Consider the following 23,761-nt stretch of genomic DNA (forward strand, 5'->3'; position numbering starts at 1 on the left):
TATCAGTGTACTTTAAACAGCTTATAAAAGTGTGATTATTCAATAAAAGTACTTAGCTTCGTATAAATGAGCCAAGAGCCACTCAGTTGTACAGAATTTATAAAGCAACATAATTGTCTCCTACCTTAAAGTCCACCAGCAAAATCTGTTTTTTCATCTGTAAATACCAACAATCTCCTTACCCATCCCTCTGTAAGCATTTTACTTCCTGGTTGTTTTGATTTTTTAGTTTAGATTGTTTCAAGCCTAGCTGAGGAGAGATAATAAAACAGAAAGAATACAAAGATATAATGTAAATTAAATATCCACAGACAAAGGAGAGATGCTACAAGTGTACAATCAGAATAGTGAATGGCAATAATACTTTGAAAATGGGAGCATAACTAAACTGTTAACAAGCAGTATTTACAATATGTCAGAATGAATTTAAAAATATTATCTTTACAGTTTATACAAGGCTTTTTACACTAGGGCAAAAACAGAGATATGATTGTTGGCATTTCAACTATGCGTGAAAGCTGTCAGGTGATGTAGTTAGAAGAGCAACATGCATTGGCTTTGCTTGGTTAAAAAGGATTTAAGTTATGGTCTGAGGTCCATGTAGTTGGTGAGATTTTTGATATAGTTGGGAAGTGATTGCCAGAGTTTGGGTGCTAGAATGGAGTAGTTCTGGTTAGTACACTGTAGTCTAGTCCCTGGGGTCTGAAACAAAGTACTAGACTGCCATTGATTTCAAAGGTCATAGGAATGTGTGGTGGTGGTATCTGGCCACAAGGAATGTGAAAGTGTCATGATGTATGAGCTTGAAGAGGAATGATCCTAGTAAGAAGGTGGGTATTTGATTTATTATGACCCACTTGACTATTTTGATTGCGGGGTAGTGGTATTGTGTTTTTGGGGAGTTAATGATAACGTGACAGATTTTGTTAGAGACTGAATGGAGGGTAGTAGTGTTCTTCATGGAAGCTGTAGTAGTTGTTGGGAGTCCACATTTTAACTATGCAAAGTGGATTCCTTTACAAACTGCTGACCTTGTAGGTTGAGATAGGTACTGAGATACCTTATGAGCCCAGGAAAGTAGAAGGTATATTATAGATCTGGTGGTCTCAGTATGAAGTTGGAAATTACTTAATCTCATCAAATATCCAAGTGTTTGAAGGATGTGATGATTTAACTTTGGTTATTAAGGTCAAGAATGTTTAAGTTCAAGTGAACTTTTACTAGTTTCTGTTCTGTATCAAAGATCATGGATTTTGTATTAGAATTGAGGATACGTTTTTTGCATTTAGGCAGAGAAGAGGTCCTGTTGTAGTTGATATTTTAGTTCAGAGTGAGACTAGCTGGACCTATGCATCACCATGTCACCTGCTTACATAAGTGGGAGGTGAGGCAGGTTGAATAGATGTTTATTAATGAAAATGGAAATCCGTACCGAGGTGGGAATGTACTGGTGTGGTACCCTTTTGCAATGGATGCTTGAGTGGAAAGGGATGTTCCAGTCTTATCCCTAAAAGTTTGGTTACTGAGGAAGTTAAGGAGCCAGACTGATACTGTGTGGCTTATTACAATATCCAGCATGTGACTGAGTAAAAGGGAATGGTCTATCAGACCAAATTAGATCTATGAAGATGATACCTGTGGGTTGACTCTTGTCCATGTTAAGCATGAAGTTGTCTGAAAGGAGACCGTAGAACATAGTGTTCCTTCCTAACCAGAAGCCATGTTGTTTTACAGAAAGGACGTCTTACTGCTGTAAATAGGTGGATATTTGCTTGCATACTGTCCTTTTAGGATTGTCCCTAATGTTGGTAGAACAGAGATAGGACAAAAGTGAGTAGCTTTTGATGGCTTTGTTTATTTGGTCATGGTTTGACTAGGGCAGTTTTCCATAGGTCCAGTATGGAGTTAGTAGTGAGGCAGAGGTTATAAATATAGAATAGTAGAAAGAGAAGTGATCAAACGCTTACGGAAAACCTAAGAAATGCTGCAAATATGTTTTCAAAGAATGGTGCTTTCTTCCTTGGCTACTGCTGTTAAAATTCTTGTTAAGACGCTTCTCCTTGTTTCTTCTTTAAAATAACTTTTATTAAAATGATTTAAAACAAAAAACAAAATAAAAGCTACAACCTAACCATTTAAAAGTTAGCGTTATAACAAAAAAGAGAGATGAGCGCTTTCGGTTTATCAACCTTCTTCAGATCTGCTTAACATTTGCAGCTGCTTCTATTTATATTCACGCTGCTTACTTAGAATCATCCCCCACAACCAATGGGAGCCTCTATGCTAATTCTTGATGTACTTGTAATCCAATCCGGTGTTCTGGTTCTTATTCCTTGAAAGCCAATTACTTTTTTCCATGCAAATAAGTTTTACTAAATCTACCAATGTTTATTCATTCCTTTCTCTCACCTAATTTGCTATTCTTTTTCTTTTGCTCCAATGGCTTTTGTGTATCCTGTTGCAAGATGCAGGCTCCACCTTTTTATGTCATGTTCTTATTTGCCTTTTGTAAAAACTAATCACTCTCCCTGCATAGCATTTTTCATGTATTTCGCCTCTATATTAGAGGCGTCTGTCTGCCTATAACAGAGCTACAACCTCTTCTCTTTCACAGGTTGTCTTCATTAGGTAAACCACAAGTACAGTGGCTTTCTCCTTTGTTTTAAAACATAGGATCAAACACTTTCTTGTAAATGCTCTTGCTTCCATGTCATCAGGTCTCTTTTAAACTGATAGCGCTTACTTAACTACATAGATGCCACTTGCTAACTGACAAGTGTAATAGAAAACCATAGATCAAAAACTTTTTTTATTTTGTGTCTTGCTTCTTAATATCAAGTCTCTTTCTGACTAAGAGCGCTTGCTTATATTCGAAGATGTACTGCTGATTCCTGTTATTCTATCTGAGTTTTACTTTGTACAGAGCTCTTTACTCAGTCTTATTAAGAAGCTATCCTAATTGTTTTTTAATGTTATGTAATCCATTGGTTAGCAAATTACACTTCTCCTTTTTCTCTCATACTAATTCCAAACTCTCTGCTAATTCAATGCCTTTTCTTCATTTGCTGACAAGTGTCCGCTAACAAATATCTTTGATCTCCGTAACACATCATTTCTCCTTTCTAATTGATGTATACTCTCTATGAACTATGCATCTACCAACATAGCTCAGTCGGTAGAGCATTAGACCCTTAAATAAAGGGTTCAGGGTTCTAGCCCCAGTTTGAACATTAACATTACAGCATTATAATGGAAGGAGAGTAAACTCCAAACTATAAATAAATTGAAATCAAGTTCATTGTGCATGTAGAAGTTTGGAAAATATTGAAATTTAGAGCACTAAAGGAATAGAAAGAGTGTTGTTCATCCATTATTTACATCAATTAGAAAGGAGAAATGATGTGTTACGGAGATCAAAGATATTTGTAAGCGGAAATTTGTCAGCAAATGAAGAAAAGGCATTGAATTAGCAGAGAGTTTGGAATTAGTATGAGAGAAAAAGGAGAAGTGTAATTTGCTAACCAATGGATTACATAACATTAAAAAACAATTAGGATAGCTTCTTAATAAGCCTGAGTAAAGAGCTCTGTACAAAGAAAAACTCAAGATAGAATAACAGGAATCAGCAGTACATCTTCGAATATAAGCAAGCGCTCTTAGTCAGAAAGAGACTTGATATTAAGAAGCAAGACACAAAATAAAACAAGTTTTTGATCTATGATTTTCTATTACACTTGTCAGTTAGCAAGTGGCATCTATGTAGTTAAGTAAGCGCTATCAGTTTAAAAGAGACCTGATGACATGGAAGCAAGAGCATTTACAAGAAAGTGTTTGATCCTATGTTTTAAAACAAAGGAGAAAGCCACTGTACTTGTGGTTTACCTAATGAAGACAACCTGTGAAAGAGAAGAGGTTGTAGCTCTGTTATAGGCAGACAGACGCCTCTAATATAGAGGCGAAATACATGAAAAATGCTATGCAGGGAGAGTGATTAGTTTTTACAAAAGGCAAATAAGAACATGGCATAAAAAGGTGGAGCCTGCATCTTGCAACAGGATACACACAAGCCATTGGAGCAAAAGAAAAAGAATAGCAAATTAGGTGAGAGAAAGGAATGAATAAACATTGGTAGATTTATTAAAACTTATTTGCATGGAAGAAAGTAATTGGCTTTCAAGGAATAAGAACCAGAACACCGGATTGGATTACAAGTACATCAAGAATTAGCATAGAGGCTCCCATTGGTTGTGGGGGATGACTCTAAGTAAGCAGCATGAATATAAATAGAAGCAGCTGCAAATGTTAAGCAGATCTGAAGAAGGTTGATAAACCGAAAGAGCTCATCTCTCTTTTTTGTGTTACAACGCTAACTTTCAAATGGTTAGGTTGTAGCTTTTATTTTGTTTTTTGTTTTAAATCATTTTAATAAAAGTTATTTTAAAGAAGAAACAAGGAGAAGCGTCTTAACAAGAATTTTAACAGCAGTAGCCAAGGAGGAAAGCACCATTCTTTGAAAACATAAATATAGAATAGTGGAATGATATATTCTCTGCAGTGATAGGAAGAACCAGAGATCTGTCAAACTCAAATGTCAACTTTCCTGGCCTCCAGTACTCTAAAAATCACACCTCCTACACGTAATTGCCTTTATATTGTTTTCATCAGTGGGCACGGTAGTTATGATTCCTTCATGTTTTTCACTTCTATCCTTCCCTTCATTTCTTTATGTGCCTTTTTACATCTTCATATTTACTCCTGACCTATGCTTCTCCTTTACCTTTCATTCCTTTACTTAAAGCAGCGTATCTTGTTTCTAATATTATACTTCCTTTTACATGCTGGCACTTTAAATTGTACTTTGCTGCATAGTATATTAGTCGCCCATATTTTTTAACAGTCAAAAATTATTTTAGTATCCCTTTATTGTTTTTTCCCTTTTTGTTTCTCATAATTTATTTATTTTCTTTGTCCTCCTGCTCTACAAACATTTCATTAACCCCAACTATTTTTCTTGTACTTCATTGTTTGCTGTCTGTTAAAACGTTGAATTGTTTCATGCTTCGCTAGAGTAACTCATTCTGTTAAACATTAACCCCTTTTGTTCTTCATTCAGAGAAGCTTGTTAGTTATTTGTGGATGTTGGACATGTATATAATTACTAACTTGTTTTACTTTGCAGATGTATCAGATGTATCAGCATTTTATTATACTGCAGGCTTTACAGATTTTTTTTTACAGTTACATCGGATCATAGGAATACTACTAATCAATCTGTCAGAGGTAACCTAAGATGCCTAGCCATATACACCAATAACCATACAAACGTTAAGTAGTACTCTAACCTTTAGTGACAACTTATTCCATAGGTTGGCAGTGCACAACCTTATTTTTATATGATCATTCCTGCCTCTCATAAAAAATAATTAATTACCCTTTCTTTAACAAGAGTCTCTCTAAAGCCTCACAACCAAATATGGAGTGTGAATGATGCATGCTTGCAGTATTTTTTCTCCTTCGCTCTCCATATTTCTATACAAATTCAAAACTGCTTCCAAGAATAGGCTTTTGTTCTTTCGGCACATTGTACTTCCTTTTGAAACAAAATGTGACCTCTTAAAATGTGATCACCTAATGATTACAGTAAGTGGCTATTTGTTACATTCACCAAGGACAAATATATGAAGTCTATGTTTTCTTATTCTGTTGTCATTTTATCCTTTAATAGTTGTCTATTGTATTCACTACCTATTCCTTCCTCTTATGCTTATGTTTGATGTTCTTTCCTTTGCCTTGGAAGCAGACTGTGAACTTGTGCTGGTTTCACACCAAAGTTACCTTCGGTTTCATATTGCCCATATATTTTCTGTTTGGAACATTCACATCCCTTACACATATGCAATACACACTGTATAAATTTTCTGATGACACCTCTGCATTATTCTCATTAACATTATATATATAGGACTTACCATGCTTGTTACGTAGAGACGGATCCAGCAATAGCCAACATAGGCAGTCACCTAGGGCCCTGTGGCTGGGGGGGACATTCTGGCAAGGAGGCATCAAGATAATATAAAATAAATAAATACTTCTTGACACCGCCGTGCAGTCTTCTCTTTTAAGGAGAACCATGCGTGCACTGCATGCATGCACACCAATGTGGATATAAACACATCCCACATTCGCACATGGAATTTAAACTACCTGTTCCATTTATAGAGATGTGTGTGTGTGTGTGTTTAATATATTTCTGAACTGTCCAGATTTAGCCTCATAGTTTTGGTCTATTTCTCATAAGATTTGTGGTCTTCTGCCAACTCAGAGGATTGAAGTCACTAAAAATGACATATACATGTGTTTCAGACTTCATATACTTCAGAAAATGCATGCTAACACAAATCCTGTTATTCTAGCAGCTTTCTAAGTTAAAAGGCACACTATTTAAAACCTGTTACTATTTTGGGCCATTTTATCTCATTTATTTTAGGCTTTGTCCAGACTTCTTGCAGTAAGAAGTTGAGAGGTATGCATATCTCTCAACTGTTCACATTTTTGCAGAACGTCCAGATTTTTGCCTCATATTTTTGGTCTGTCCATCATAAAAGTTGTGGTTTTCTGACAAATCACTGAGAACTGAAATAAAATAATATCATACATTTGAGTTTCAGACTTAATTTCCTTCAAAAATGCATGCTAGCACAGATGCTGTTATTCTAGTAACTCTTTGTTAAAAAGAGCAGTATTTAAAATCTATCCCTATTTTTGGGTCATTGTATCCGCATTATTTTAGGCTTTGTCTATGTCTGTTGTGCTAAGAGGCTGAGAGGTACGGTATGTAATGCCATAGTTGTGTAAGTGGGGGGAGGGTGGCAGGTTAGTCAATTAACTTGATCAGGCTTGACCTGTGACTTGGATACAGCAGACAAGAGCCTGAATCCCCTATACCAATTATCAAACTACTGAAGGAACTGTGAACTTCTGTGGAGACGAGCCTGAATCCTCTACACCAACTAACAAATTGTTGAGGGAATTGTAAGTTTGAGTATATTTTCAGGGAATTCTGAGTTTTAGTACTTTTTTAAAGGTATTATGAGTTTTATTGCATTTTCATGGAATTGTGAGTTTCAGGGGAAGCGAGGGGGTTTTTTTTGTACCAAATGGCAGTCTCTGTTTGTACTGTAGAATTTCAAAACAGTGTTAGTAGCTGTGATGATATACGGTATTGCCAGCCATGCCAGGAGAAGGCAGTGGATGTGTAAAATATGCCAGCACAGCTAGCTGGAATTTTGTAAAGAATTATAGGTAATTTGTAAATCGAGCTAATTTGTACAGATGCTTGTGTTGAAAATGTATTTGTAGAGTTGCTTGTGTTTAAAGTGTACCAACAGTGGGTCGTGACTGTATTGTAACTGAATTAAATGTGTATGTTTTAACAGAGGACACTGGAAGAGAAGAGGTGAATCTCAGTCCCAGCTAACTTTGAAAAATAGTTGAAATTATATTAGGGCATAAAGATTGTATCTTACAGTACTGGTGGCATCCAGAGACAAAATGTCTGGGAAACCAAGCATTAGGAAGCCTTCTTTATTGTCTCTAGCAGGGAGCTAATCGCTACTCTGGAAGAGCAGTGGTTTGAAATTGTTTGTCTTCCAGGAGCTGCAGCAGATCTGAGCAAAGCTCTGTCTGTGTGTATGGTAACACATAGGTGCTAAAATCCTGGCAGCTTCTAGTGTTGGTGATAGTGTGGGAAGCAGAGTCAAATGACCAAATGTGATGTCATTCTGTAAGCTATCCCAGAAATAATACTTAGATTTTAAATTAAGAAGTCTGTCAGACTGAGCACCCTGTTTCTTGGAACCTGACATAGAAGTATCCCCTCACCTACTTCATCTTGCCTTGCTTTAGTAAGTAAACCAGGAAATAGTAACAGTATAGATTAGTCAGGAAAATATAGTGAGATTAGTTAAGTACTGTTTTTCTGTATCTGTGTGAGTCTATTCATTTGTGTTATTTTTAATATTTCCTGTGGTAGAAAAATTTAGTATTTTCATGTTCTTTTATTATTTATTATTAAATGTATTCAAACTCCTTATTGTGGTTGGTCCTTTTAGAAAAAAAATTAGGTTTTGAGAGTATTTGCATATATTTATTTGGTAATAACTCTGGCCACTCCTGAAAGCCTTGCTGTGTGGTCAGCATTACCATTTGTATTAATATTTGTATTAATATTAATTTCACACAATATAATTGGTTATCATTTTAAGAGCCTTATAGTAACTGACTGTTGGCACTGAATCAATTTAACTTATAGTCCGGCAAAGTTTGTAGAGCGGGTAATCTGTGCCAGCCTTTCCCAAGTGTGTGTGTATGTGAAAATTAAATGTCAAAGTGTGCATGTGTCAGCTACTTGGAGCAAGGACACAAATCACTGAATTCACAGAGAGGGTGCTGGAGGACATGGCTTGGACACTCAGCTGAGGACATAACCCTACTTCTGTGCCAGTGGAGAGTCTTATTGGGGACCTGGGGGGAGACAGAGAAACCCAGACCCCAGGCTGAGTGTGTCCCCTTTGTGTTCTTAAGGGAAATGGTGCTTGATGCAGAGAGGTGTGCATCTAGGAATACCAAGTGTATCCACATTTGTATTCCAAGTGAACATCCCTCTCCAGTGTCAGTGGTGAGGATTCAGGCTCCTTGATTCCTGGCCCAGAGTGAGGGCATTGGAGTAGCATAATTGCATTTGCTGCAGAAGGCTATGGATTGCTCCCACACGATGTATATAGAGAGCTCATATTGCAGTGCTCTTTCAATTGCTGCTTATTTGGTGAATTTTAAGGAGGGATAGAGGTTCTGCACTCCTGAGTGTCTCCTCTTTTGTATGAGATGCCTAGTAAGTATGAACTTGTTGTCAGTCATTCTCAATTGCAATGTTACCAGCTTACCATTTTTTTTTTAATGTAACATAGGCAATTATTTCTTCAAGGGCAGACACTGAATCTGTAGAGGAAACACTGCAATGTCAAGTTGTTTGCCAGTAGCAACCTCTCCATTAGTTACCGATCTCTTTAATGTGGAATTATACGAATTACTTTTACTTCTGCAGAGATTGTGGTTATTGACCGATACTGGTGGATTGTAATGACAGACTTTTGAGTGGCCTATTATGGTTGAATTTTTTTTAAATGAGTAATTTTGTCATTATTGGTTCATACATTTTGTTTCATTGCTTATTGGAAGAATGTTCAAAACTGTAAATTTAAAACACATTCTATCAAGTGGTGTTGTGTTATACAAAGAATATAATTTAATATAATCAAGAAGGTGAATCAAAGAACACAAACGTGTGCATGGCCCTAAAAATGTGTGAAAGGAGCATATGGTTTGAAAACAGCCCAAAGATAAACTTAATTCTCTGCTGGCCAGATGCATTTTCTTTGATTGTTGGTTTTAATGCTATTTCAGTGAATGTGAGTTTCAAAGGCAGAGAAGTTTACTGCTCATACTAATTCTGTTTTCATTGTGAGACTGTATTGTTTGTTTAGCAAATGGCTGTCAGTGTTTGTGCTATTTTATTTCAATATCTGTAATCATTGTAGAAGTAAATAAGAAAACAGTATGCACACTGACAGGTTTGAACTGTGTTCATGGTAAATGGGGAGAAATAGCCAAGTAATGGAACACTGTAATGGCTGAGGAGGGGGGTTGCTGCAGGAGGGACTGCTATGGGGGCCCCATTCTGTTAAAGTGCTTAGGGCCTCATTCAACCATGATCCGGCTCTGCTGTTATCCACTCTTCAGCACTCCTCCTAGCATGCAAACTCCAGACTCCCAGGAAACAGGTGACTTGTCCACTCTGTTCCCTGGATTGTTGTTTCAGCCAACTATTCATTCTACGTATACATCCACTGCAACTGTGCCATCCATGTTTTCACATCTGTCATTCTCCTTCATCTACTTTCACAAACTGTTTTGTACAACTTCTTCCAACAGCCCAAAGATATATTTATTCATATCTTCACAGTCATGCAGTCACATCCTTCCTCCACCTTTTGGCACTCTTAATAGTCCCTCAACTGAGAAACAGGAAACCCACCCACTCCATTAAGTAGTTAAATTTGCAATACAATACAATACAAATTTCACTTCAGGCATTGTATGAAAACATGATAGGCATAGTGGGACTAACCAGGTCAGTAAAAGGTGAAATAGAAAATAAGGTTTGCCAGTTTTAAATGTACAGCCTCTTCATACCACACATGAAACCCCATGTAATGAACTATATGCAGCACTGTTCTAGTACAGTTCTGTTCCAGAAAGCGATATCATTCATTGGTTGTAATATCACCTTTCAAGACAAACTTATTCATTGACTGCATTGCTGTTCCAGAACTGGTTCAAAAGAATTGATAACTGCGAAGGTTATGAACATCGGTTTGAGCTTTCTATTTGTTTAGTCTTCCTTGCACTTATTTTCAGCACCATCTCCAAGACCTTATCATCTGTACTCATTGTACAGATCTGCTGTGGTTATGAATACAAGAGTAACTTTGAGTGAATTTCTTGATCGTGCCGGAGTCATGAAGCTGGAAGCTAATCTGAATATACAGACCAGAATGACTGATGATTGTTAGTTACATTTGATAAACTGTTTCTTTTAACCTTTCCACATTTCAGTATTTTGGGCCAGATTCTCAGCCTTTCATCTGTGAGACCTTGAGTTATCAACTATGGCAGTGTCACTGCAGAGTTTTACTCTTCATTCGGTGAAACTGTTTTTACAGTAGCATGCTTACATTTTAGTATTTGAGTCCATAAAACAAAGTTCTTAAACTGTTATATTGGAAATCTGATTGAAAAGTATAGCAATCTACTAGCATTAAGATCCTGTTACATGTGGCAAATGTAATCTCATTCATAAGTGGCACTTTTAAATACTTAAAAGTGTAAACATACCCTCCTTATGTAGCACACAGACATGGTTAATATCATTTGTAGATACTTATGAAACCTCCTGCTTTACATTCTGAGTGACCACTACCATGGCGACACCCTCCCCCTCCCCCATATACAGACATGTGGAGTCTAACAAATCATTTGGAATGCATTCGAGTGGCACTGTTTTCATTTCCTCTTCTCTGATAACCTGTTGCTTCCTCATTTTCTTGGCCACATATCTTTAACCAGTGCTACTGTAGTCTTCCTCCAGTGCAAATCCGTATTCACAATCCATATTCATAATTCTTGTCCTGTTGTTCACAACATGGTTTCTCTCACCAGTATTTGCACTGCATAAATGAAATATTCCAGGTTTTTGAAGCAGATGATTGCTTTTAGTTTCCAGCTTCAAATTTACATTTGTCACAGTTGATGAGGTTTATATATTGTTGTATTCTTCATAAATAATCTTCTGTCTTCATGACTATGAGATCAATATTTATTTTTATGAATTATAAGAATTTTTTAAGCAATTTACTATTAGAAACTATAGATTAATGTGTACTATTCAGAATAACATGAAAATGAGCATGAGCTTCTGATTTTATTCCTTACAAACAGGCACGGCCCAGTAGGATTGGTACATGTAGATGCTCACTCTGATACTGGTGATGTAGGACTGGGAGAAAAAATTACTCACGGAACCCCTTTCCGGCGCTGTGTGGAGGAAGGACTCTTGGACTGTAAGAGAGTATTACAGATTGGTCTTCGAGGTTCATCTTACTCACCAGATGCTTATCAATTCAGCAAAGAAACGGTAACAAAGCTAACTTACAAGCAGTATGTTTTCCTAACAGATACTGTTAACTGCTAGATCTAGATGTGCTTGCAATGCCGTTTAATTCCCAAGGTGTACTTCTTAGTGCGCCTCTATTTTTTTTGTGTTGCATTTTTTATTTTTATAAATTTCATGAATATGTATTTGATTTGATCTATTTTGCATTGGAGGGTGAAACAAGTAAAGCAGCAGTTGACCTAAGATTGTAGTATAACAGAGGAAAGGTGCATAATGCTTGTCTCCATCTGTATCCTTTTTCTACTTAAAGTGATTCAGCTTATGAGCTTGTAATAACAATTCTGCTCTCCATATGAATTTGTGGGACAGATCAGATTATTAGGATCTTCCGTATGTTGTGATCACTGCATAAATATAATTTTTCTCAGTAACACAGTCACTTCAATAAAACCCTTAAAGCCTGTGACAACTTCTCAGTGGCAAAGTAATGGGGGCATGTCCACAACTTCAGAACTCATGTTTAGAGCCTAACATGAACTCGCTGACCTTCTAAGAAGGAAATAAAGGAAAGCACAAGATCCCTGGAGATTTACTACAACATAAGAGCCCAGCTTCACTACTGCTGCTCCCTACTGTGTCATATTTTACAGTTGCCTCCAGCAGACTTGCATTATAAACAAGGTATGGATTGATAGGGTACCCGCTCCAGGTATCACTGTGTAAAATCTTCAGAGTGAGGAAATACTCAAGAGCTACATTACGTTCTGAATTGGGTCCTGGTATTAGAAGAATCTGAGTAACTTTTTTTGAAAGGCCATAGGAAAGAAAGGGATCCCGTGTAGAAGCCATACCCTGTGTCAGTTGGCAAGGTTTACACCTACCTGCGGGTGGAAAAATTGTTACTCAACTTGACCTTTCCGTAATCATAGACTGATGAGCAGGAATTATACCATGCTGGGCCACTAAGCGGTGATGGATCAGGGATAATCTGTACACTAACATCGACCAGCAGGTGTATCAGGTAGGGAAAGAGTAGATGATCTTTGTGTAAATTTCCATCAAGAGTTAGAGAGTATTCGTTTTAATTTTGGAAAGTTAAAAAGACCTTTTGATTTAGGCAAGCCAGCCTACCTTTGGGAGTCCTCATTTTAGGAAACATTTGTCAGTATCCTGCATGTGACTGTAGTGTCCCATTGAGTGTTATTTTGTAGTTTAGAGCATCAGCCAAAGCATTATTTTCTCCTGCAACTTGGATTGCCACAAAGTAAAATCCCATTAGGCTGAACTTACTGATAGACTTAGATCTTATACTTGGTAAGATCCGGTTCTGTTTCAGAAGGCATCACAGTTACCATTCTTGTGATGCCAGATGCTTCCTATTTCTAAAGGGAAATAACTGTTTTGATTGTCTGAGACAATATAAGTCAAGAAGAGAGATCTTTCAAACAGTTTTTTTGGAGATAACTGCTACACCAAATCCTAGCTGTAAGTTCATTTTATTCATTACTTAACATTTATTTATTTACTTTTGTTACTTAACTAAGTGAACTATTCATAAAGACATTTTTAAGCCAGTGGCTACATAACACAAGATAAAGAAATGCATACTACAGTGGTACAGTGCAGGTCAGCTTTACCAAAGAAGACTGTAAATAACTTAAATGAAGCAAGTACGGCTGTTGCATGTGCAAAACTGTAGTTTAAGTCTATGGTTTATTTACTTAGATGGAAGTAGTAGTAAAGTGAGAGGTATTAGTAAAAGGAAGTACAATGGAGGTTGTAGGGATTAAGGAAAATGAGTTAGAATTAGAGCTTTGGGTATTTAATTTGACGAGATACAATTACAGAGCCATTGTTCAGTGGGATGCTGTTTTAGTTGAATTTTGAAGGACTTTGTGCTTTGGAGTTCTGTAAGAGAGTGAGAAAGGGAGTCCCAGACCTTAGAGAGACAGAAGGAGTTCAGAGATTCCCCAGACATATTGTTTGATTTGCTGATAGGACAGTAGCATTTTGTCTGTAGGTCAAGGAGGTTGGTTGGTTTGGTGTACAGAGTTGGAAGATGTGTAGGCTTGGACATTTGTCTGATTGATAATTAGTTTGTAGGCAGATATTAGCTAAGAGTGAGGTAAATAGTTCTTTAGCCCCAGCCAGTTCAGTTGTTTAAAGATTTAACAATGATGGATCCTGTAATGTTGACTTGGTATAAATTTAGCTGTCTTGTTATAGCACTGAGCTAAGTGACAGTTGGCTCAGAGGTTGACTAGTATAGACACTGCATAGAAAAGAGTTGGGAAAAAGAAGGAAGTGACAGGGTTCTTTTTTGCAGTGTTCATTAGGTAATATTTGATTCTACATAGTGCTTCTAGATTTTGAGGAGTTTTTTTGCTGCTAGCTGAATTCAGTAATTGAATTTGAAGTGCAGCTCTATTATGACTCTTGATAATTTGGTGTGGGTAACTTGGTCTATGCAGATATCAATAGCAGATGTGATTGTAAGGACTTTTTTGCAGTCTGGTGTATGTTTGAGTGTAAAGAGGAGTAACTTAGATTTTGAGGGGTTTAAGAAAAAGTGGGTATCACTTAGCCAAGATTCTGTGTTAGAGAAGGATTCTTAGGTAAGCTGTTGTAGTTATAAAATATTTTTAGTGGTGCAGATTGTCGAATAGTCTGCATACTGGATGATTCTGACTTGGTTTCATGGTAGGTGCAGATCATTTATAAAGATATTAAAAATAAGGGACCTAGAATAGAACCTTGTGCAACACCTGCATGGACTGGGAGGAAGGGAGAGAGGTTATACGACCACTTAACTGTTTGCTCGCATTGGACAGGTAGCTATTAAACTGGGATATGGAGGATTTGTGTATTCCAAAGAAGGATAGTTTTAAATAAGAGCTTATGGTGCAAGACTAGCTCAAATGCTTTTAGATATCAAGAAATACTGCTGAGACAATGTTGCCTTTGTTTTTGTGTTGGTTTACTGTATTTGTAAAGTGCAGTAGGCAGTAGAGGTACTGTGGTAAGATCTAAAACCATGTTGAACAGTGAAGAGGAGTTGATTATTGGTTATAAAAGAAACTAATTGCATTTAAATGCATTTTTCCAGAATTTTTAATAGTGTGGATAAGATAGCTGTGGGCCTGAACCTGGATAAGTCCGTAGAGATGCACCTTTGTAGAGAAGTATTACGTAGGATTTAAAAGAATGGGTATTGAGTATGCTAAAGAATCAACTGCTAGTTATATATATTTACTAGGTAGATTGCCTGGTGCTAAAGAAGTGGGTTTGAGAGTTGGTACTATTTTTTTTCTTATAGATGTTAATATTCACTGGATTTGTAGAGTATAGGGGTGGGTCTTTGGTTTACAAGTCGGGGAGCTGGTTGGACAGACTGTGGAACTGATGAGTGATGCTGTGGTTGAATGAAGTACAAATCAAACTGGATAGCTGTGCAGTCTTGCAAAAACTCAATAAAATGATGAGTGATGCTGTGGTTGAATGAAGTACAAATCAAACTGGATAGCTGTGCAGTCTTGCAAAAACTCAATAAAACATGACCAGAAAAAAAAATGATTATCAGTCAATCTGTTTAAAACTGATCTTGTTTCAGCTTATTGTATAATGAAATGTAGCTACGGTAGTCATGATGTCTTCCATGTACCACACACAGTCCATTACCTAAATTACCTAAGTTCAAGTCAACACTTGTTATAAAGTAATAACTTCCATACTAGCTAGCTGTTTTATCCTATCATGCAGTTATGGCTCTTCCTTAAGTCTCTGTTAATGCTACTTTTATTCAGATTACAAACATAACTAAAGACTGATTTATGTAGCTGTAGTCTAACATTCACATTGCACTTTGATGTAGCCAAAATATTTATTCACCTTCTAATTCTTAAAACATTTTCCCTTTATATATTTTTATTTTTTCTGTTAAACTTTTGTTGACCTCTTTCTCCCAAGATGGAAAGTCTGGTGTCCTTTGGAAATCTCCATAGCCTTTATCCTATCAATTCCATGCTATTCCTAACCCTACAACTGTTAGCAAGAGGACTCAATAGAAAAAAACACATCCCACCACATAACATTGAACCTTTAATCTTCCTGTGTACACTAGTAGGAACCTTTATTATCTGCTGTAGTATCACAGTATGTAACATCTAACAGTATGGTTTTGTCAGTATTCAGTCCTAACTCATCCTTGACAACAGTCTAAATGCAAACTTTTATATTTTTCAGTGGTATAAAATTCCATCTCAGCTGTCCAAAATGTCATCAATAAATTGTAAAATAAATTCTGATTCCCCAACAAATAAACACAAATCATCAGTAAATCTGTAGTATTTATTGTGCAGTTTTATAATAATTATACATGTATTCACCTTCACAAATGCTACTACCTAAATTGGCATACTGGGAGGTGAAAGATGTCCCAGTTATTACCATACCTTTCTTTTGTATGTAAAAATAGCTGTCAAAAGTAAAAATGTAGTTTATAAGAGCAAAAGATACTGCTTCAGATAACTAGCAGGTCCTGTGCATAAGTAGTCTGTTATAGCAATAACCCACGCCTGGGTGTGGGTAATGCTGGATTTACCCACGGTTGGTGCGGTTTGGTCACAAGGGGCGAAGCCCGAGTGGCCAGACAAAGACAACCATGGGTAAATCCAGCATTACCCACACCCAGAAGTGGGTTATTGCTATTATACAATGACATTATTTAAGAAAAATAATAATTACTTTTCTTAAATAATAGCATTGTATAATGCCTTCTTGCTGCCCTTCCACAGCTGTCTGGTATTCTGCGGCAGTTCTAATGTACTGCGCATGCATATACTTATGCAGTACATCTGAGCTGTGGGCAAAAGCAACGGAGAAAGCAAGATCTCTGTTGCTTTTTACAACCTGTCTCGCTATGTTAAACGAGTTTAACATAACGAGACAGCTTTAAAAAAAGCAACGGAGAATCTCCATTGCTTTTTTAAAGCTGTCTCGCTATGTTAAACCCATTTAACATAGCGAGACAGTTTTGAAAAAATCAACGGAGAAAGCAAGATCTCTGTTGCTTTTTAAAGTGTCTCACTATGTTAAATGGGTTTAACATAGCAAGACAGCTTTAAAAAAAGCAATGGAGATGCTCCGTTGCTTTTTTTAAAGCTGTCTCGCTATGTTAAACTCGTTTAACATAGCGAGAAACGTTGTAAAAAGCAACGGAGATCTTGCTTTCTCCGTTGCTGTAAAAAAAAAGTTATACTAATGGAAAAAGTCCGGGTGACCGGACCTTTTTCCATTACTATAACTCTGATTTACAACGTGCATGCTGACCAATCAGCGTGCACGTTTTGGAATATTAATGGGGGGTCGTTGTATAATACGCTTTATCCCATGTGAATGTAAAGTGTTAGGGTAAAGGCTTTCAGCACCTATAGCTGCTCAAAAGAAGTTATCCTGCTGCTTAAAAGAATTGAAAATTCTTAAAACTTTATTGGAATCCTTAGTAATAAATTTCAGGTTTCTGAGATGTCTTTGTAAAAATATTAATGATTTAACCATGTGTTTCATAACTGTTATAAACCAATGCACTAGACCTGCTGGGATTTTGTTCATATTCTTAATGCAACTTAAGTAGGAAATAAAAAGTGTGGTCTACTCCTGTACACCACAGATCCTGTTTCAACTTCTGGGGCAAACAAGCGCATACTTTAGGCCTTTATTTTAACAGTTTTTGATGCATACAGACAACATTATATTTTGCTTGTAATTTGACATGTAGCAGTATTCATTAAATGCTTGTAAGACATTTCCATGTATCAGCTGGCTAATGCTATATTGATATTAATAGCAATATCAAGACTTGCCTTAAGTGTTTGAGTGTTCCATTCTTAGTTAACTCATGTTTGAACGGCTCATAGGTGTTCATCATAGGGGCTCACTGCTGCTGAATGATTCTTTATCTGTACTTATTAGCTACAAGCAGCAATCTGACTTTCAGAGATTTACAGGTGTCTCCAAAGTGAAGCTAGATTCCTCTTCTGTCCTGGACATTGGGCAATGTATGGCTAAAAGTAAGAGCAGTTTGTCCGATATTTCACTTTTTTTCCCTAAAAGAAGCATTCAGCTGTCAGTCCATCTGCTCATTTCCCTTAAAGGTGACCTTTAGCTAGTGAAAGTACCCAGTCTAGCAATACTTTCCCGTTAATTGTTAAATACTGCCCTTTAGAGTGCCTTTTGTGTTTGGAGGAGAACAATAAAGTCACCTTCTGTAAACACTAATAAGAAGACACAATTCATTTTTTGCAGTTTTGCCCCCACTGCCTGCTAATCATCAAAGCCTCACTCAGTCAGTCAGTTCATTCATTCCCTACCCGGTGAAAGCTGTCAGAGAGGGGTCATCATCCAGGCAGCCATCAGGAGAGGTTTGTGTTTTTTGTGTTTTTTTCTGCTCCTTTCCCCATCCCTAGGTGAGAGAACACTGCAAGGCACTGGTAAGAGATCTGTAATGGACTGTCCATGGACTGTCCATTGAGGATGTCCACCACTTCCACAAGGGGCATTGTTTCCAACCAGACTTGCTCCTCCCCATGCAGCACAGACAGTGGTCTATCTAGTTCTTCCAAGCGGATCACACTCCCTGTGTGCTTCCAAGTACATACAAACATCATTCTCCCCTCCTGGGCTACATTTAGAGCTTCATCCTTCAGTACCATGGAAACAGGCACTCGTTGAGCATAAAACGTTAGTGGCATTGGCACACGGGCCATCTGCCACTTTGGCGGGGGGAAACTATATACCTATATTCAAAAGAAGGTTATTTCCTAAGAAGAAAATTCCTAAAGACTATTGAAGGCACTAGTAGACAGAATGACAGGCCCATAGCAGCCCCACCAATCCCATCTCAAGGCCTGAGAGCATCAGATGAGGTGGGGCATTTCGTTATAACGTCCTGTGCATCCGAATCCATCCTTATCTCTCTGGAGGTAGACATTGAGATCTCATCATGCATAATTGGCCATACCACCAGTGAAGTCATTGAGACATCCAGGCAAGGCACCAAAACCCTGGTGCCTGTTATGGGCAATCAGACCTTTGGGGATTTTTAGCTGCACCACCAGATTGGTTCTCCACCAGGATATGCCAACCATTCACATGCAGGAAGCTACAAAGGATGCAACACAGGTGTGCGTTTTGTACCATCTTTGAAGACTGTAAAAATATTATTCTAAAATGATTTTGTAATACTTTAGAGCTTTTCTCCCTGGGCCTTTATTGAAAATGGGTTCCTACCCAGTCAGGCTTTCCAGTAATCAAATGTCAATAAATGAATACATTTCCAATAGTGTATGAAACCTATCCAAATTATACAAAGATAGATTTAAATAATTCCTAAATCTGTATAGCTGAAGTATTGTAAAACCACTATCCCCACCCCCTGATGAAATAGTCAACTATTTTAACAATGACATTTCGAATCATTCTAAATGAATGTGCCCCCATAAGAAGCAAAGTGTTAATACTAGTAACGCCTTTGTCTAATACTACAAATAAAACAGCAGATGACAGTGTGACAGAGTTTGCAATACTTGGAGAACTACCAAAACTCTATCTTCTTTCCAAGCATAATACAGCCTAAAAAAATACCATAAAAGCCTACACCCTTCTAGATAAGAGAAATTACTTTTCAGACCACTAAATTCTGAATAATTGTTCCACCAAATGTACAGGTCAGGTTTGCCTCAATTCCTGAAACCAGGTAAACCATCACAACCTAATCCGTATCCAACTGCACCAAAGTCTGTACAGCTTGAGCCTTTAACTCGCACTTTATCAATGGTGCAACCTCTCTCTCAAACTGTAGTTCCTCTCCAAATCCCCAAGATACCCCATCACAGTACATAAACTCTAGATACCCCATCACAGTACATAAACTCTAGTTCTTACCAGCCACAGCCCATAACAATCTCAAAATTAGACATATCTGTCCAAACTAATGTCCACCTCACTCGTTCCTGACAATCTTCCTAATGAATACCTCAAAACTGCTGCTGCTGATGATGATGTCATTGCCTACCCAGTATCTGTACAGAATAATAGACGATACAAAAAGTGCCTTTTTTCTTAGCTGGAAACAAGCCTACAGCCTATGTGTCCATAAAGGTGACAGATCTACAGCACTCATCAGCTTCCTACCCTGTGCCTTCTTTATCCCTCTGCTAGATAAATGCATTCATAACCAGTTTCTTCAATACCTCCTTTGCTAATATCCTTCTTTCACCATAACAACATGGAGTCCATCCTTTCCATCATACTGACATTGCACTACTGTCATTCTTAGATACTATCCACCATCAAAGGCACAACAGTAACCTAGTATCAGCAGTTTTCTTTGACCTGCTCCCCACCACAAACTCCTCCAACAACTCTAAGAATTAGGCCTCTGCACATTATCTCTCTCCTGGCTCAGCTCTAAGTTCTCCAACTGAACATGGAGTGACAAATGGTCATACTATACATCCACACTTCTCATTATCATTGTAGAGGTCCATCAGGGATGCATCCTAGGCTCTCCTCTATTCAACATCTTCATTAGTGACTTACCCTGAAACCCTCACAACTCCTCCATTATCCAGTTTGTTGATGACTGCACTGTAATCTGTTATGCCAGAACAGCATAACAACTTTCATGTAATAGCCAGTCATCTTTGTAATCCATTGAATCCTGGCTAAAAGACTCGGACCAAGTTCTTAATGACAGAAAATATATAAACTCATGCTGTTTATCCCTAAAATGGATCAGAAGCATCACTCCAACTTTCTGTACTATCTGCTAATGATATTCCTTTCAAAATTGTCTCTCATACTAATACTGTCTGTTTTACAATCAATGCAAATCTAAAATCTGACCTCCACATTCATCAAGCTACAAATAAAAAAATCACTAAAAACTTGGCCATCTGTCTAAAATTAAATCTTTCCGTACTGACCATAACTGTTTTCCTGCAGCACTACTTCTGCCCACCCTCTTTTAGGTTCATAGGTTCATAGGTTTATACTAGGCTATCTGCCCTAAGGCATTTATAAAAATACTGTGCCCATTAGTTTGTTGTGCCTCTGTCCAGCAGTGACACAGATATGATTCCCAGGGTAAACCCATCCACAGGTCTAGATTTCTCTTGAACGGTGCTCTGCCTCACATGGACCTTTATTCCACAGCATAGGAGTCTCTGAGTGATAACCTCCAGCACGCCCTATTTATATCCGTATAAGGTTTAAGTCGCTGCTCTAGTGGTTTTGGTGGATTTGGATTTTTGAGGTGGAGCATGTCCATTAATACCGGGTTGGACATGGCCTTGTATGTCAGGCACATGTCACCTCTGAGCAGACTGAATAGAGCTGGAGTTTCTTCAATCTGGCAGCATATGACAGATTTTGGAGTCCTTTATCCTTTTGGTGAGGAACTTTTGGAGTCTCTCCAATTGCTGCAGATGTCGGGTGAGATACATCCCGAATGGGGCATTGTACTCTATCATTGGTCTGATAAGTGAAGAGTACAGGGAACAATGACCTCACTAGATCTGGATGTGAATCCTTCATGATCAGGTGGGCAATGTAGAAGGTCTTTCTAACCACTTTAGCAATGTGAGTGTCAAAAGAAAGGCCACTGTCAACCTGGGTCCCCAGGTCCCTGATAACCTCTTCTGTGCTTAGTGGATTGCCACCTATATGGTAGCTTGGGGTTACCTTGTTTTTTTTGGTGTTTAACTTCAGGCCATGGCTCTGGCACCAGCTATCTGTTTCCGTGAGTCCCTTCTGAAGGATATCCGTGTCCGATGCACTTTCCACTATGGCGCCCAGTTTGCAGTCGCCTGCAAACTTTGTCAGCCAAAGTCCTCCCATGTTGGCCTGTACTTCTGAGAAGTAGATGCCAAACAATAGGGACACCACTTGTGACCGCTTGGAGTCTGACACAGCGCCAGCAACTCTAACCCTGTGGGTTCTGTCCTTAAGCCAGTTTGCAACCCATCTTGTGACATATGGGTTTACATTTTTTTCTACAATACCCGAGTGGGTATTGTGTGTCGGCTACCCGAGTGGGTGCAAGGTCAAGGTAGGCTGTATGGACTGCCTTTCTGTCATCAATGGCCTTGGTGACTGTTTCAAGTTCAAAAGGCATGATCTTCCCTTGACAAAGCCAAACTGGGTCGGGTCCAATGTCTGCAAGTCCCCTATATCTTTGTTTATGAGCTCCATTATGATCCTCTCCATAGCTTTGCAGACTAGACTTGTTGCACGATCCTGTGGTAAGGCTGAGATTAAACAGCTGCCTTATGTGCACACAGCCGGGGACACCATCCGGTCCCATTGATGCTGTGTTTTTAGCTTTAGAGATAGTTATCTCCTTTAGGGAGAGGGGTGAAGTTTGCACTGAACCTGTCTGCCAGTATGTTGGCAATGTCTGTGGGTTCAGTGATTTTTGTATCATTTTGGACTAATTCTGAGCATATCTGGGAGTTTCCACCCAGGTTCCTAACATAGCTGAAAAAGGCCTTATGATTGTCCTTTGAATCCATGGCAATTTTTCTCTCAAAATTGGCCTTAGTTGATTTTATGAGTTTTTTTACTAATAATGATCAGGGGTGACTTCCCTTTTATGGATTTTGTTCTATCATGTAATAGCTTTCTCCTCTTATTGTAAAGTTTGTTAATGGCTGGGGTCCACCAGACTGGACGTTTGCCCTTTGTGGAAAGAACAGTTTAAATAAGTCAACCAACACCATAATCTGCCGACCGGATCCCAAAGGCTCGAACAAAACAGAACAGGGTTGGTACCAAAAGTGCTCGTAACACAAATATCTCCAAAGATACACCAAACACTTCACGACTCAGCCGCTAATAAAAACAGCTTTAATTCCTCAAAATTCCACAGTAGTAGTTAACAGGTTTAGCGCTTTCATCTACTGCAAGTAGACTTCTTCAGAACCAATTGAAAAAGATTACATCAGCTTATTTAAAGCAGTTTTGGTGCCAAAAATTTTACTTAGGAATGCATAATCATAAAAATAAAAATATGTATGTATAAAATACTAATACTAATTACTACAAAGTTAAAAAGTAATAAATAATATGTTTGAACTTGAGTATATTAAGAATGATGAATATGGGGTCAAAAATGTAAAGTAATAAAAATACAATTAATATCACAAAAATACAAAAAATAACCCACTCATCTGTATGACATATAGGTACACTATAGCCACTGTACATGTGAAGGATGTTGATGATAAATGTTACAAATCTGATTGGATAAACACATATAGACATGATATGACAAGCTTACCCACCACAAAAGGTATGATATAATATGATGTAATAGATATACCAACCACAGAAGGAAAGTGGGGTGGGGTGGAATGGGGTAAGAGTCTTGGTTTTATTTGGGATTGCCTGATCCATGCAGTCCTGGAGGTGTTCATAGAAGGCATTTGTAAGGGCTTCTGTGGTTTCCTCTGGCTCAGGGGCCTTGAAGGATACCACACCAGTCTTGAGTAGTGTGAAGTTTGCTTTAGAGAAGTTCTTCACTATGGTCTTTTTTGTTTGGGGTGGGGGCGGGATGTGGATTTCCAGTGAGATTAGTTTATGATCAGATCTCACCAATGAGGGATATACTTCCGGTGTGGAGCATTTTGTCCCCATGTTTGTGACAATGAGATCTAGTATATTTTCTCCTCTCGTGGGAACAGTGACTAGCTGTTCCATGGCATTTGAATTTATGAACTCCAGGAACCGGCTAGAAAGTTAGGGCTTGAGTAATGTTCCCAGTCTATATTCGGGTAGTTGAAGTCACCCAATATGATGGTGTTTGGAGATACATTTATACCCTCCAGTGTCTTCAGGAAGGCTGTGTGGGGTTCCTGAGTTTGAGAGGGTGGCCTGTAGCATGCTACAATTTGTAGAGCAGTTTTGCCTATGGTTAGTTGGACCTGGATGGTTGCCCAACCTGGAGGTGTGGGTATCCTTTATGAATATGGA

At 38.0% G+C, this 23,761-nt stretch overlaps 1 protein-coding gene across 1 annotated transcript in view; it reads left to right on the forward strand.

The window, feature by feature from the left end:
* The window catches only part of AGMAT (agmatinase), a 394,532-nt gene that overhangs the window by 238,833 nt on the left and 131,938 nt on the right, over positions 1-23,761 (forward strand). Inside the window, exon 4 of the mRNA XM_044061769.1 lies at positions 11,557-11,752. Within this exon, the coding sequence (XP_043917704.1) occupies positions 11,557-11,752 (196 nt within the window). The remainder of the gene's footprint in view (positions 1-11,556; positions 11,753-23,761) is intronic.

This window comes from Protopterus annectens, chromosome 2.part0 (assembly GCF_019279795.1).
Source record: "Protopterus annectens isolate FY-2018-M chromosome 2.part0, PAN1.0, whole genome shotgun sequence".
Classification (NCBI taxonomy): Eukaryota; Metazoa; Chordata; order Ceratodontiformes; family Protopteridae; genus Protopterus; species Protopterus annectens.